Here is a 14,875-nt window from a genome sequence, read left to right as displayed (position 1 = left end):
TGGACAGTAGGATTCCTTTAATACCGATGACTAAGTGGGAGATAGAGTGCACAAGGTTCTGATTAGTACCATGGACACATTTTATAGTGGACATGACATAATGCTAATAGATGGGCTTGCACATCAGGCCAGCAGGAGTGGGGCAGGAAAGGTGAGGGTTAGTAGAAGTGACAGGATCCTCATGCTAGGTGGACCCAGCCCTGGGAAGGAGCTCACCTCCCCTGGCTCAGTTGTCTCTCTGGGCCAAGCACGTCTGGAGGTAGAAGGAAGGGGCAAAAGATATTGACAGGCTAGAGCAAAGTGATTAAAAACATGGCACACATTTACTAGAGACTGAGCTCTGCTCCTCTCTCTTCTGCAAATGAACTATGTGACCTTGAAAAAGTTGCTTAACTTCTCTGGGCCTCATTGCCTCACATCTCTTTGGGGCTTTGTACATGCTGTTCCCTTTGCCTCCACTGCTGATGCTCCTACTCCCTCCATACTCCTGCACTGGGCCTCCATCACTCCTCCTCTTGCTTTGGGACTCACTTTCCATGCTCTTTCTCCCCCTGGCAGCTCTCCCACACTGCACTGGATGCCCCTTCTCAGCGCTCCCATAGCCCTGGGGTTCCCTGTCATAGCTGTTCAGCCCTATATCATCGTTTCCTGTTTACTTGACTCCCTCTTGAAAACAGGGCACCTGACTTATATCCCCAGTGCTGGACATGGTGCCCGGCATGAAGAAGATGCTGGAAAGGTGAAAAGGGGAAAATAATAACTCAGTGACCTGAAGGGGGATGGGGATGGACATGAAGCCTTCAGCCAGGACCTAACTCTAGTTTTCTTTGAGATCTTGGTTTTAGTATTCTGATCCCATGATTTCCACCAGTCACACAAATCCTATAGTTCTTGGGCTGGAAGGAATCTTGGACAATCATCATTCCCCCAGCCCTCCAACCTGCCAGCCCTGCTCCATCAGCCAGTCTAGAATCCCAGTCATTTTCTCCCCTGCATCTGCTTCAACCCATACCCCACTGATGTTACCTCTCAGCTATTTTCCAAATCCCACTCTCTCCTGCCACCTCCTGCCCCCACTCTAGGCCAGCCTACTACCATCTCTGGCCTGCACCCCTGGACAAATCCCCACAGATCTCCCTGAAAGCTGTACCTCTTCCAACCTATCTCCACACTGCAGCTGAGTCCTCCTTATAAAGAGCACATCTGATCATCGTACTCCCCCCATGGTGCTTCCATGGCCCCTCATACATGTAGGACAAACTCTTCTCCAGGCTCTTCTATCACTCCACGTCCTGGCCCACTCGGGGTTCCAGCCATTCCTATTTACCTTTTTCTGTCTCCATGCCATCCTTTGCCTCTGGGCCTTCACATATTTTGTTTGCTGGGAATAGTCTCCCCGCCCCCCCCCCAACCCCCATCCCCCAATCACCCTCACCCGGGTGATCTCTCCTCACACTTCAGGTCTCAGCCCTGCTCCCCGAGCCTGGCTGTGTGCTTTCACTGGGTACCCCACTGCTGGCGCCGCACTGTCTGGTAGCTGTCCCGCTCTAGGGCAAGGACTATGTCATTCTCAGGGTTATCACGGAGTTGAGCAGCTTGTGCACTGAATACCTCCAGGGGTGCTATTCACTTCATAGTCTGTGTGAGGAGCAAACACTCCCTAGAGCTGGGCACTAGGTGCTGTCCTGCTCTTGCCCACCATTGTTTTCCTACACCCAGCACAGTCTCTGGTGCCTAGGAAATGCTCAGTATTGGAGGAATACGTGAATGAGGGCTGCCCCAGGCTTCCCTGCTCTCCCTGCTCCCAGTACCCTCCCCACAGTCACACAGTGAGCAGGCCCTCCTGCACAGCTTCTCTCATCCTCTGCTCCCTCTCCCCTCCCCCACTTCCCTCACAGAGAACCTTGGAACTACGACCTTGAGGGACATGCAGGTCACTTTGGGAGGGGGGAGGCCTTTTAGGAAAGAGGCTGTGGTGATTTCCAAATTCATTCAGGCTCTCCAGAGAGTTGCATCCTGCTCCTGCCACTGTCGAGAGCAGCCCATTGGAGCCCATTTCAGATGTCCGTATTACATAGCTCTCTGTGCTGTCCAACCAGGGCCATGGAGCTGTAGTCAGCGGCATCCAGGTCCTGTTCCCCAAGTTAGGGTCCTGGATGGAAGCCGTGTCTTTTCTGGAAAGCAGCCCTTCCCTAGTGGGTCCCCTATACCCAAGCCTTAGGGTCTGGCCTCACTGTGAGTGTAACTCTCAAGGGGAGAAGTGCTGGCTTCCAATTCTCTGGGCCTCAGTTTCCTCATTTCATCTTAATAACTATGATGTGAAAGGAGGGGTTGTACCAGATGTATCTGAGGACCTGCTCACTCTGAAGGTGAGAGCCCTACCATGGGCTGGGGGGCGGGGGGGGAGGGGTCCCAGGGGACCAGCTGATGGCGAGGCACATCGGGGTTCCCTCCGCACAATTGCATTCAGTGTAGCTGCTCTGTCCAGGGCCTGTGAGAGGCCTGGGGACACCACGATGCAAAAGACACAGTCCCTGTGCTCAGGGAGCCCACAATCCAGTGGTGGGCACTGACATGTAACCAGTACTAGCTGGCATGAAGGGCACTATGTGTTGGGCACAGTACTAGGCATTTCCTATGCATTATGTCCTCAGCTCTGCACCGTATCCCAGTGAGTGAGGTACTATTACTCTCCCCATCTAAGAAGGAGAGGACTAAGGCTTAGTGATAGAAAGTAACTTGACCGAGGATACATCCCAGGTATGGGTCATCCCTCGTGCAGCCATGACTTGGACTTCACAATCTAGGATTTTAACCCAGCACCTGCCACTATTTCCTGTTACAGTGAAGGGTAGTTCCATGGAAGTGGCACCCAGTGCACTGTGGGAGCACCGAAGAGGGCAGCAGCCCAGCTGGGGTTCAAAGCAGCTCACCTGAGGGCGCCTCTGACCTAAGAGTAGCTGAGCTGCAGCGCCCACTACCCCTACCTGACTGTAATCAGGGAAGGTCCGCAAGGGTGGCCCTGCTGGTGGGCAGGTCTCAGTGCCCTGCCATGTTGAGCATTTCTATATTTTGGACAATGGGCAGGGAGATGGGCACACAGAGAAGACGCAGGGGCCACATCCTGCCCAGTCAGGCCGACCTCTCCTGGGCTGCCCTGAGCATCTCCTAGGCTCCTCTGCCCTCCTCTGACTCTGCTACTCATTCAAGGTAAGGTTTGCTTTGCCAAGTCCTGTAGGCTTATTCCATGTAATGTCTCAATGTTCTCAATTGAGAAATCTTGGATCAGAGGAAATCCTTGCTCACATCAGAGGAAAGCCCGCCCCCCCCCCCCCCCCCGCCTGCCCCATCCCCAGTCCCACCTCCCTCCCCCACGTCCCTCAGCACCGTCCCTCAGCACCGTGGCTCTCCAGCTGGCTGCTTCCTTCCCCACCCTGACTGGGCGGCCATCTCTCAGTAGCAACCTGAAGAGGAAGCATGTCCTAATTAACACTGAGAGGCTCATTAGAGAGACTGAGCCCGGAGCCCCCTCCATTGCTTCTTCTGGCAGAGGCTGAGAGATTGCTCTCTTGGGAGGAGGGGAGGCCACAATTACCCATGATTCAAGGGGTTTAGAGAGAAGTGAGCAGAGCTGCTCCTTGGCCCAGAGGCCCCTCCCTCCCACATCTATCTCTCAACTCTCTGGCCTGGCCCTGCTTAAGAACAGGGTTAGGGCCCTGACCAGTTTGGCTCAGTGGATAGAGCATCGGCCTGTGGACTGAAGGGTCCCAGGTTCGATTCAGGTCAAAGGCATGTACCTTGGTTGTGGGCACATACCCAGTAGGGGGTGTTCAGGAGGCAGCTGATCGATGTTTCTCTCTCATCAATGTTTCTAACTCTCTATCCCTCTCCCTTCCTCTCTGTAAAAAAATCAATAACATATATATATTTTTAAAAAAATAAAAGAACAGGGTTAGGGTGGGTGGCACTGACCTGACCCCAATCTGTCAAGACCCCAATCCCTATGGGAAGCACAAGGTGGGGGGGCGGTGTGTAGCATTTGACTCCAAGCCCAGACCTGGAAGAGAGCCTGGATTTTTATTTCCCCTGGGACATAGGAGAAAGTTCAGTTAGTTCATGTATGCAAACATTTATTAAGTCCTAACCATGGCCCTGGCTCAGCGCTGGGAACCAGGGATGCAGAGACTGTAGGTCTAGCCTGTAGGTGCAGAGAGAGCATTGAGGGTGGGGGAAGGAAGTAGGGGGGAGACATGCAGGCTGGGGGGTGCAGCAGGCACAAAGCTGGAAAAAATGGGAGATGGTTGCATTCAATACATTGGAACAAATGGAGAAGAACCAACAACTGACAGTGAGTAGTTGTTCCATGCCAGGCTCTGTGCTGGGTGCTATACATGGATCAGAGAATGACTAAGACATATCTGAGGCCTTGAATAACATATGCTCTGTTGGAGTTTGGGGGAGAGAAGGAGGGATTAGACAAATATCACAAAGATAACTGGAAAAAAAACCATAAACATTCTCCATGGGGCCCAAGGCAGGGAGACCTGGTCTATTGGGGGACTGAAAAGGCTTTGTGGATGAGGCACACTGGAGATAGGTATTAAAGAAAGGAGCCAAGTTTTACCTGGAGGGAAGGGGACCAGAGTAGGTTTGAGGGTGGGGAGAACATTGCATTCTGAGCAAATGCTCAGAGCGAGAGAACTGAGCAAAGGCGAACTGCTGTGTGCATGGACTCCGTGGAGTAGACTCTGGGAGGTAGGCTGGGCCAGATTGTCAGGAGGAAGCATTTATACTTCTTTTGGGCACTGGTCTCAAGCAACAGAAAGCCTGTGTTTATACCTGCTTATTGAGAGCAGTGATCAGGGTAATGGGGTGTAAGGTAGATGGTAGGGATGAGGAAGAAGCAGGGAGGCAGTGAAGAGGCTGCTGGAGTGGTCCAGGTGGGGAGTCAAAGAGAGCCCACATGACACCAGTCTGGTGGAAAGGTCAAGGTGATTGCAAAAGATATTGGGAGAGGGCCTGGCTATAGAACCTTGAGGCTGATATATGTGGAGGATGGGGCAAAGGAGGACCCAAGGACAAATGAAAGGTTTCCCAACTGGATGGCATACAGCCAAGGTGCTATTAGGCAAATAAGGAAGTCCTTGAAAGCTGGTTTGGGGGAGGTGGGGAAAGACAATGGCCTTGAATAGGTGGATAGGAGACCCATGGGCTATTGGAAATGCAGGATGAAGGCTAAGAACAGAGATTTAAGAGTCATTCATAATCATCGTTGTCATCATCAGATAGCTACTACTTGCTGATCACCTACTATGTGCCATGTGCTATGTGAAATAACTTAAGCCTCACAACAAGCAGCAGAGTCAGCAGACTCAGCCTTATTTAACAGATAAGAAAACTGAGAGACAGAAACATGTCCAAAGTCAACCAGCAGGGAAGAGGTAGATCTGGGACTGAGCATATCCCCTACGGCTTTCTCATCAATCCATTAAAGTAGAGTGAAGTTATGGCAGTGTGGATGAGGTTCTCAGGCAAGAGGTAAGAACAGCCTGCAGAACATCTTTAGAGTTGCCACAAAGGCTATGCCAGAGATAGTTTCCCTCTTAATTACTTGTTAATTATCAACTACCAGGGGCTTCTCTAATGACTTCCAACATAGAAATCATGGAAAATGTCCAGAAGCGCATAGAAAAATAATTAAAATGTGTCCGGAGAATAGAAGATGGCACATATATGGCTTGTAACTGACATTCTTAGGGATTTGGTGGTCAAAATGTAGGATTAAGGAACTCTATTGAGACAGGAGAACTGAGGACAGAGTTTCAGGGTGATAAAAATTTCAAGAGCTGCAGAAAAGAGTGAGGAGAAAGATTGAGGATGGGCCATTAGGTTTAGTCACTAAAGATCATTTTAGAAGACTGGTGGGGGCAGGAGGCAGACTGCAAGGAGCCAGGGCATACAGCGTTGGATCAGCAATTTGGCATCTGCTCACAGAGTGAGGCAGAGGGTGTAGACTGGTTCTCCAAGAGGTTCGGTGGAAATAAAAAGAGATTGAGCTAGTGCCCCAGAGCAGGGGAGCCAAGCAGAGTTGTGTTTTAGCCTGGGGAGATCTGGGAGTCTGTAGGCTGGTGGAAAGGGGCAATGGAGGGGTAAGGGTGGGAAATACAAGTAAAAGAGAGCCTAGAGGATGAAGTAAATGCACAAAGGAGGCAAGAGAGATTGAGATAATCAGTTCTAGGAGAGGAAAGTTGCAGGTCAGATTAGGAGGGTTTTGGAGAGTCACAAAGATAACTTTGGAATTAATCCTTTAATTTATTCAATAAATATTGATCGAAGGCCTACTATGGATTGGGCATTCTTCAAGCATTGGGGATAAAGCAGTGAACATGGCCGGCAAAGTCTCTGCCTTCATGAGGCTTATAATCTAGTGGAGGACTTGATGGAACAGATTCAAGAATTTAAAATCAGATTTTCTTCTCTACTTTGATGAAGCATGGACAGTGGCTGGTAGAAGTCTCCTAGGGTTATCCCAGCTAGCCTCCTGCCTCCTTGATACCATGCAAGGAGGATGGGACCCCTTTACTGTTTTGGAAGCATTTCAGGCAATGGGATTTCATACTTTCCCTCTATTGTCAATAGCATCTCATAACCTGAAATGAATATTCTTGGGTGTGGGGTTTCCCTAATGAATAGACCAGGTAGAAAAGAGGTGTAATTTCCTATCTGGTGTCCGTTTCTCTTGGTGCTTGGGGAGGGGTAAGAGGGAGACAGAAATTGAGAGAAGGGGGCAGGTAAGTGGTCAGTTCCCCTCACTCTATACTTCTCCTTGGAGGACTTTCCTGCCTAAGCCAAGGCCAATCCACATTCCAGGCCTCAGGAAACTTGCCAGAGTTCTGCAGGGAGAACAGCTGAGCTACAGTACTCTTTCCTTTCTGGCACTATTTCTGCAAAAGCAGGAACAGAATGCCTGGAAGGCAGGTGTGTCTCTGGAGCTCCTGGGTACATGCAGTCATGCTCAGATAAAGACCCAGTAAGCAACTGTCCAATTGGTATGGTGGCAGAATTCTAAGAGGGTCTCCGGAATCCTGCCCCTTTGTGTACACATCCTGCACAGCACCCACCAGTGGGGGTGGGACTAGAGAATGGAGAGAGAGAGATCACTCCTATCATTAGGTTACCAATCTGTTGACGCTGAATTCATCAGAAGGTTGGTCATCCTGGATGGCTTGACCTGATCAGTTGAACCCCTTAAAACAAGGTGAAGCATCAGAGAGACTCTCTCCTCTTGGCCTTGACAGGGCAAACAACGCTGCTGTGAAGAGGGCCCTGTGGCTGAGAACGGCAGGCAGCCTCTAGTAACTGAGGCCTCAATCTTAAAATCTCAAGGAACTGAATTCTTTCCACAACAGTGAGCTTGGAAGAGGACTCTGAGCTTACATGAGATTGACACTTTGGTTTCAGCCTGGTAAGATTCCATGGACAGAACCCAGCTGAGCTGTGCCCAGACTACTGACATGTAGAACTGTGAGAAAATAAACGGGTGTTATTGTAAGCTGCTAAATTAGTGGTAACTTGCCATGTAGCAATAGATAACTAATACACTTAGTGTGATTTTTTAAAGAGCATATTGAAGGCCCCTGCAATATGAAGATCATGAGGACTGGGAGAGCTTTCTGCCTTCTGTTTGAGCTCTTGTACCTTATAAAATGCAAATACCTCTGGGAGGAGTCATATAGGAAGCCTTTTGGGTCATCCAAACCTTAATATGAAGTTTTCCAACTGTCTTCAGAGAGGGTTGGATGTGGGAGAGAGAGAGACAGGTGAGGGCACCGCCACTAGGTTTGAGGACAGGTAAGGGCACTGGATGGTGGGACTAGGAGAGAATCTTGAAGATGAGGGCATTCATTTTACCTGGGGCTGTTCTGGAGGATTGGGATTATGTCTGTGAGGGCTCCTGGGGTAGGAGGGTGCCGCCACTGGTCCAGCTGTGGGGTACCCACAGGGTGGGAACAGGGAGGACTGCTGGAATAATGGGGAGGCAACACGCCAGCTGCAGTCCCTGGTGGGTTGAGTGGAGCAGGAAGTGAGTAGAATGATTCTTTCTATTGAGGAATGAAATTTGGCCTATCTGTACCCCTCCCACCCCTGGTTCTGGGGGAACATGGGTGGGATAATGCTGTTCTTGCTGTAAGTTGTTTATCTCAGCCCGCCTATCCCGATTCTTAATTCAGGAATGACACTTCATGTGTGTGGAGTGTATGGTTGTGACCAGGACATAATTTCAGGGCCTAGGAACACTTTCTCACTTTCTAAACTTCCCTAAGGACTGATCGGAGCCCACAGTGCTACCATTTGTCTGTCCATCCCCTTAACATAGTCCTTGTCCCTTATTTAAATGCAAAAATCTCCAGGAAGGGGCATGGCTAAATGTTATTGGTCATTCACATCTTAGTGGGAATATCTTTCAAGTCCTTTTCTGAGAAGTTCTGATAAGAGAGAAGTAAGAGCATAACCTAAGGGATAGAAAAGACCATAGACTGGGGACAGAGCTGAGAGGATGTAAGTAAAGTGGGACAAATTGGCCCCTTGTCAGACATTTTCCTGGGTTGAGATCTACCCAGACGAGGCAGTGTGCCCCCACCAGCAGCCCCACCAAGCCGGGCCCTGGTGGTACAGCTCCCATTGATGAGAACAGAGGTGCCTGGAATTGTAAAGCACAGCAGCATGGAGGGCCTCCCACTCTTCAAACAGCCATCCATCACCCATCCTCCACCCATCCATCAACCTTTTAATTAAATTAACATTTATTCAGCACCTACTATATGCCAGCCCTTGGGCTGGGTACTGGGAACACAGAGATGATCAAACCCCAATCCCAACCCTTACGGTGCCGGAGGGACTACCCCAATGCAGTGACAGGAATGCTGAGAGGGAAAGCAGAGAACAGGAATAGCAGCAAATTTTTAAAGCATTTCTGTTTAATTTTTTAAATTATTTTTATATGTGCATAAAAGTAGAAAGAATAAACTGCCTTACAACCATCACCCAGCTTCAATAATTTTTATTAGTATTGTTTCATCTAACCTTCCACCTTTTTTGATAGAGAATTTTAATACAAATTCAAAATATTATGCATTTCACCCATGAATACTTCCATATGCATTTCTGATAGGAACATTTTATTTTATTTTGTTAATCCTCACCCAAGGATATTTTTCCATTGATTTTTTCTTTCTTTAGAGAGAAAGTGGAAAGGGAGAGAGCGAGAGTGAGAGGGAGGGAAGGAAGGAGGGAGGGAGAGAGATAGAGAGAGAGAGAAGAGAGAGAGAGAGGAGAGAGAGAGAGAGAGAGAGAGAGAGAGAGAGATCAATTGGTTGCCTCTCATGCATGGACCCAGCGGGGGCTCTATCCCTCGACCCTAGCAGACGGATGCTCTGACCACCGAGCAACACTGGCCAGGGCTGATAGGAACATTTTAAAATCACCACCAAACCAGCAAGATCTTACTACAATCAGCAATACCTCTCCCCCCTGCCTGCGACTTTACCAAGCCCTGGAACCCATTCCTACATCCTACACTTCTAGGGGTCTTGCCAAGGACCTGGTATCTCCTGCCAACATGCTAGTTTTCAGACCTGAGCCCCTCAGTGTCCCCACAATGGTGCAGTCCGGGTCCCTGCAAAGTTTAGCCAGGCGCCCCCCTGTGTTATGGACAGCCATCAGCCCCACCTTTTGGGAGGGCTGAACACGCCTTCCCTAACTGTGCTCCTCCTCCTCTCTGTCCTTAAAGATTGAAATGCTAGAACACAAATACGGGGGCCACCTGGTATCCCGGCGCGCAGCTTGCACCATCCAAACCGCCTTCCGCCAGTACCAGCTCAGCAAGAACTTTGAGAAGATCCGCAACTCGCTCCTGGAGAGCCGCCTGCCGCGTCGGATCTCCCTGCGCAAGGTGCGCGCACCCACCGCGGAGAGCCTGGCGGCCGAGAAGGCGCTCATGGAGGGCTACGGCCTCCTGGGGCTGCCGCTGGTGCGCTCGCCCTCCCTGCCGCCCACCTTCGCGGGCACGCTCACCGAGCTGGAGGACTCCTTCACCGAGCAGGTGCAGTCCCTGGCCAAGTCCATCGACGACGCCCTCAGCACCTGGAGCCTCAAAACCATGTGCTCCCTGCAGGAGAGCGGCGCCTACCAGATCCACCAAGCCCTGCACGCGAGCGCGGGGCAGCCCGGCCTGGAGGCGGAGATACGGGAGCAGGAGAGCGCGTGCCGGGGGCCCGAGGAAGAGGCCGCCGAGGCCGCGGGCCTGCCCCAGGGCCACAGCAGCACCCTGATGATGGCTTTCCGGGACGTCACGGTGCAGATCGCCAACCAGAACATCTCCGTCTCCTCCTCCACCGCGCTGTCAGTAGCCAACTGCCTGGGCGCACAGACTTCCCCGGCCCCAGCGGAGTCCCTGCGGGGCCAAGCCGAGCTGGGCCAGGCCCGAGGTCAGGAGGCTCCAGTGACCCCAGCCGAGGGCCAGGGAGACGCGCCCCCTGAAACCATGTGCGCAGAGGCGGGAGTTGGGGAGACCCTACGCGCCTACTCGCCTGGGGCAGCGGATGGGGCGGCGGATGCGATGGTGGAGGAGGCCCCAGCCGCGCAGGTAGAGGAGGCGGAGACAGGGAAGATGGGGAAAGGGGCCGAGGCCGAGGCCGAGGCCGAGGCCGAGACGGAGGCCGGGGACAACTCGGAGCAGCTGAGCAGCAGCAGCACGTCCACCAAGTCCGCCAAGTCCGGCTCGGAAGTCTCGGCGTCGGCCTCCAAGGAGGCCCTGCAGGCCATGATCCTGAGCCTGCCGCGCTACCACTGCGAGAACCCTGCCAGCTGCAAGTCGCCCACGCTCTCCACTGACACCCTGCGCAAACGCCTCTACCGCATCGGCCTCAACCTCTTCAACATGTGAGTGAGCTCTGGCTCTGGAGCTGCAGTGCGTCCTTTGGGGGCGGGGGGGGGGGGGGGGGGTGGAGGCCCTGGAGGGAGGGAAGACAGATTAGCAGGGTGCCGGGTAATTTAGCATGTCATCCAGTGTCCTCCCAGGTGGCATCTGTGCCATGCCTGCTCCTTGAGATACTGTGTACAAATACATACAGATTTTACTTTTACTTGTTATTCATTTATTTTAAGAAAAATTAGGAACAAAATAGCGTTTCAAACCCATGCTTTCACCACTGTTACTGCTTAAAATGAAGCTAGAGTTCGGAAAGTCAGAGACTTTAAAAGAAAATACAATATTAAGTAAGTAATAGTACAGATAACATGAGGATTGAGCAGAAATCCCTCAGGTAGGATATGAAGTTAGGGACACTCAGCAATCCCCTGGGGTTGAGGAGAAACAGACAGTGAGCAAAGGAGAAAGTGAGGAAAGGTGCATGAGGGACTGGGTGGGGGAAAGAGAAGAGACCTACTTTAAGGAGTACAGGTAGAAAGCAGAAGAGGGTGTGGGACAAAAGGGGGAGAGGGTGACAGAAAGAGAATATGAAGCAAGCAGGGGTGTAGCACAAAGAGGAGGGGAATGGAAGGAGAGAGAGAATGACTGTCAGAGCCCAACCTTTTCTTGCAACCAGAATGTATAGAGCTGGTGGCAAGCAGAGGGCACACACATGGAAATTTCAAGTATATGAGGCACTGATCTCCACCCTCCACCTGGCCCTTTCTTCACAGACCCGAGCCAGGAAATACAACATCCCTCCTGCCCACATACATTATTTATTGAATGCCAGGCACCATGACCACAAAAATGAGTAAGACATCCCCTGGTCTCCAGAATCGTATATCCTGGGGAGAACAGTTACTGTTCATAAAGCATCTGCAATCTTCCCAACAGTATTAGAGAGAGCATTGTTATGCCATTTTAGAGAAAGGAAACTGGCTCATACTAGTAAGGTGAGTTGCACACTGACACAGCTAGTAAGCAGCAGGCTTAGGTGAAGCCAGATCTGTCTGACTCCCAATCCATTGCTTTTTCTTTTACCTCAGGCTGCCGTCCTGGTGAGCAGCCCCCACCGGACACATCCCCAGCATCACTTGGGCATGCACCCAAATGCTCACACAGACACTTGGATCCCTCAAGACAGTGGTTCTCAAACTATCTGTGATGAAGGACCAGTTTGGGTTTTTACCCAACACATTGTGGGTCAATACTTGTGTAAAATACAATAAAAGTGAACTGCTAGAAAAACAATCACATGCTTGGTTGTCCTGAAAATGTCAAAGTGCTATAAAAGGTTCTAAATGCTTACCCTCTATTTCTGTACTTATATTCTCCTGGGCCAGTAAAAAACAGTTCAGGGAGCAGCGTGGATTTGCAGACCACACTGTGAGCACAATTGCCTTAAGACACAGCACCCACACCCGCACCCACACATAGAGACTCAAGCCTGAGGAAGTAAATGCTGGAGAGCAGGATTTTTGTGTATCCACCATCCACAGGGAAGAGGGGTGTGGGGGAGATCTCACTGCTGTTTCCCAATCTCATCCTCTCCAGATTCCAGGGTGGGTACTGCATATAGACAGCAAGATGCAGGCAGAAAGGACTTGGGGACCTCTTGGCAGGCCTTGGGGACCTCAGGATGAGATCCGATGGGAGGGAGTGAGGTCAGAAGAAAAAGGACACCTCTTCACCTGCTCTGGAATTCACTTTGCTTGGCCAGACTTCCCCTTCCCCCCTTCCTGCCCCACACTACCTTCACTCCTTTGTGGTGAGGTTCAGGAGAGTGAGGCTCAGGTGAAAGGTGATTCTGTGGAGGAAGGAATCCTGGCATTTCCTGAGAATTCTTTCCAAGGACCTCCAGGCACTATTTTGGGTTGAATTGGCTGGAAGAACAGAAAAAGAAGTCATGGATGGCCTCGGCTCACTCTCTACTCCTTCTCCCCACTCCCATCCGCACCCCCAGAAACCCGGACAAGGGCATCCAGTTCCTGATCTCACGTGGCTTCATCCCTGATACCCCCATCGGAGTGGCCCATTTCCTGCTCCAGCGTAAAGGCCTCAGCCGGCAAATGATTGGAGAGTTCCTGGGCAACAACAAGAAGCAGTTCAACCACGATGTGCTAGAGTGAGTGCCCTGCCCTCTTGGCACTCTCCCTCCACTCCACTCGCCCCCACCCCCACCAGGATGTCCAGAGGAGTAGGGGGATCTCAGCTGGGGAAGGACTCAGGGAAGAGAAAGGGTCCTCTGAAGTCTTGGTCATTTCCAAGAAATCCTCTCCCCAGTCTTAGCAGCTTCCTGATTGGCCCCAGGAACCAGAATATCCATGACCTTTAGCCAGTCTCCGCATTTTGACCAGCCTGTTTCCCCTAGAAAGTCTTTTATTTATTGGGCACATTGTGCACAGAGTACCACTGGTACAGAAATGGTCAAGGGTGATAAAAGACCACCCTCTCTGCCACCCTCAGGGGCAAGAGAATGAGCCTCGAAGAGAAGAGGGCTGTCAGTGCTAGGGCCATCTCGGCCTGGGGAACAGGCCCTCAGCCCACCCTCTCTGTGCTACCTGTCCAGACCCCAGACCCCACACAAGCATCTGTCTGCTCCCAATCAGGGTCGTTTTCATATCAGTAGAGGCAAACATGAGGCAGAAAAACAGGGGGGTTAGACTGCGGGTTTTTAGAGCAGGAAAACACTGACCACCCTAATCACAACAAAGAAAATTGCTTTAAAGTCTAATAGATGTGGGGTAAGGTGAGGGCTGCTTTTGCCAGTGCTCAGCTTTGTCGGTGTGGACGGGCAAGAGTCTCTTCACACTCGCTCCCCCTCTGGAGATGCAGGGCAGAGGTGGCATTACTTGGGGCTGAGGAGCAGGGCCTTGGAGCACCCCTCCCCTGGCAAAGAGAGGGTGAGGTCCTAGGAAGTCTGCTCCAGGCCCCTACCACTCTCTGATGCTCCTTCTCTCTTTCACTAGGCCCCCTAGGCTCAGATGCTCTTGAAGGTCATCATTCTATAGGGAGCCACCCCCACTTCCCTCCCCTCTTTCTCCTTGGATACAGTCAGCAGGAGTTTTTCCCTGGGGTGCTAGGAGAACCTCTCCATTTTGTCCTTGCTCTTGGAGCAGCAAGGGCCTGCTACAGAGGGGCAGAGGGCTCCTGATGGAGGCTTTGGAAGCGTGGGAGTCACCCAACCTGTCTGGCAAGGTTGTCGATGTCAGAGACCTGGCTTAGTTTAAGGGGTGCTCTTGGTGCTGTGTGTTCTGGTAAGTCACTGCCCTCTGGGCCTGCGTTTCCCTGCCTGTAGAGTGGGGATGTTGGACTATGAGGGGTGGACCAGTTTCCCTCTGGAATCCTTGTCACATTCCTAAATTCACCGATAGGGTGGTTGTCTCTAACTGAGCACAGTCAGAAGAATGGCGGCTTGGACCCATCTGAGGGACCATGAAATCCCCAGATGGCCCTTGGTTGGCAGAACCCAACTCCTGCCTGTGACTCTCAGTGGCCTTGGACAATTTTCTGTCCCTCTCAGATGGTTGAGGTGCTCTGAATGCCTCCCAAAGGAAAGTAAACCAATGCACGTGCAGCATTTCCCTGCACCCTCCTCTCTTCTCCCTCTGCCTCTGGCTCCTCTTTCCCTTTACCACACCCCTGCTGTGCAGGGTGCTCTAAGGAAAATAGAAAGAGAAAGGTCAAGTTTTCCAGGTGCCTTCCTTCCCATGTTTTCCCTCCATCTGGTTCACCTCTCTGGCTTTTTCTTTTTTATTTATTTATTTATTTCTATTTATTTATTTTTATCTTTATTGTTCAAATTATTACAGTTGTTCCTCCTTTTTCCCCCCATAGCTCCCCTCCATCTGGTTCCCACCCTACCCCCTGCCCTTACCACCCCCCCCCAACTGTCCTCATCCA

At 51.3% G+C, this 14,875-nt stretch overlaps 1 protein-coding gene across 1 annotated transcript in view; it reads left to right on the top strand.

The window, feature by feature from the left end:
• Positions 1-14,875, top strand: part of IQSEC3 (IQ motif and Sec7 domain ArfGEF 3) — a 105,959-nt gene that overhangs the window by 56,939 nt on the left and 34,145 nt on the right. The window contains exons 4-5 of the mRNA XM_008160665.3: positions 9,791-10,941; positions 12,936-13,097. Of these exons, the coding sequence (XP_008158887.2) occupies positions 9,791-10,941; positions 12,936-13,097 (1,313 nt within the window). The remainder of the gene's footprint in view (positions 1-9,790; positions 10,942-12,935; positions 13,098-14,875) is intronic.

This window comes from Eptesicus fuscus, chromosome 7, assembly GCF_027574615.1.
Source record: "Eptesicus fuscus isolate TK198812 chromosome 7, DD_ASM_mEF_20220401, whole genome shotgun sequence".
In the NCBI taxonomy this organism is placed as follows: Eukaryota; Metazoa; Chordata; class Mammalia; order Chiroptera; family Vespertilionidae; genus Eptesicus; species Eptesicus fuscus.
The sequence above is the reverse complement of the archived record's forward strand: the minus strand, read 5'-3'. Positions and strand labels throughout refer to the sequence as shown.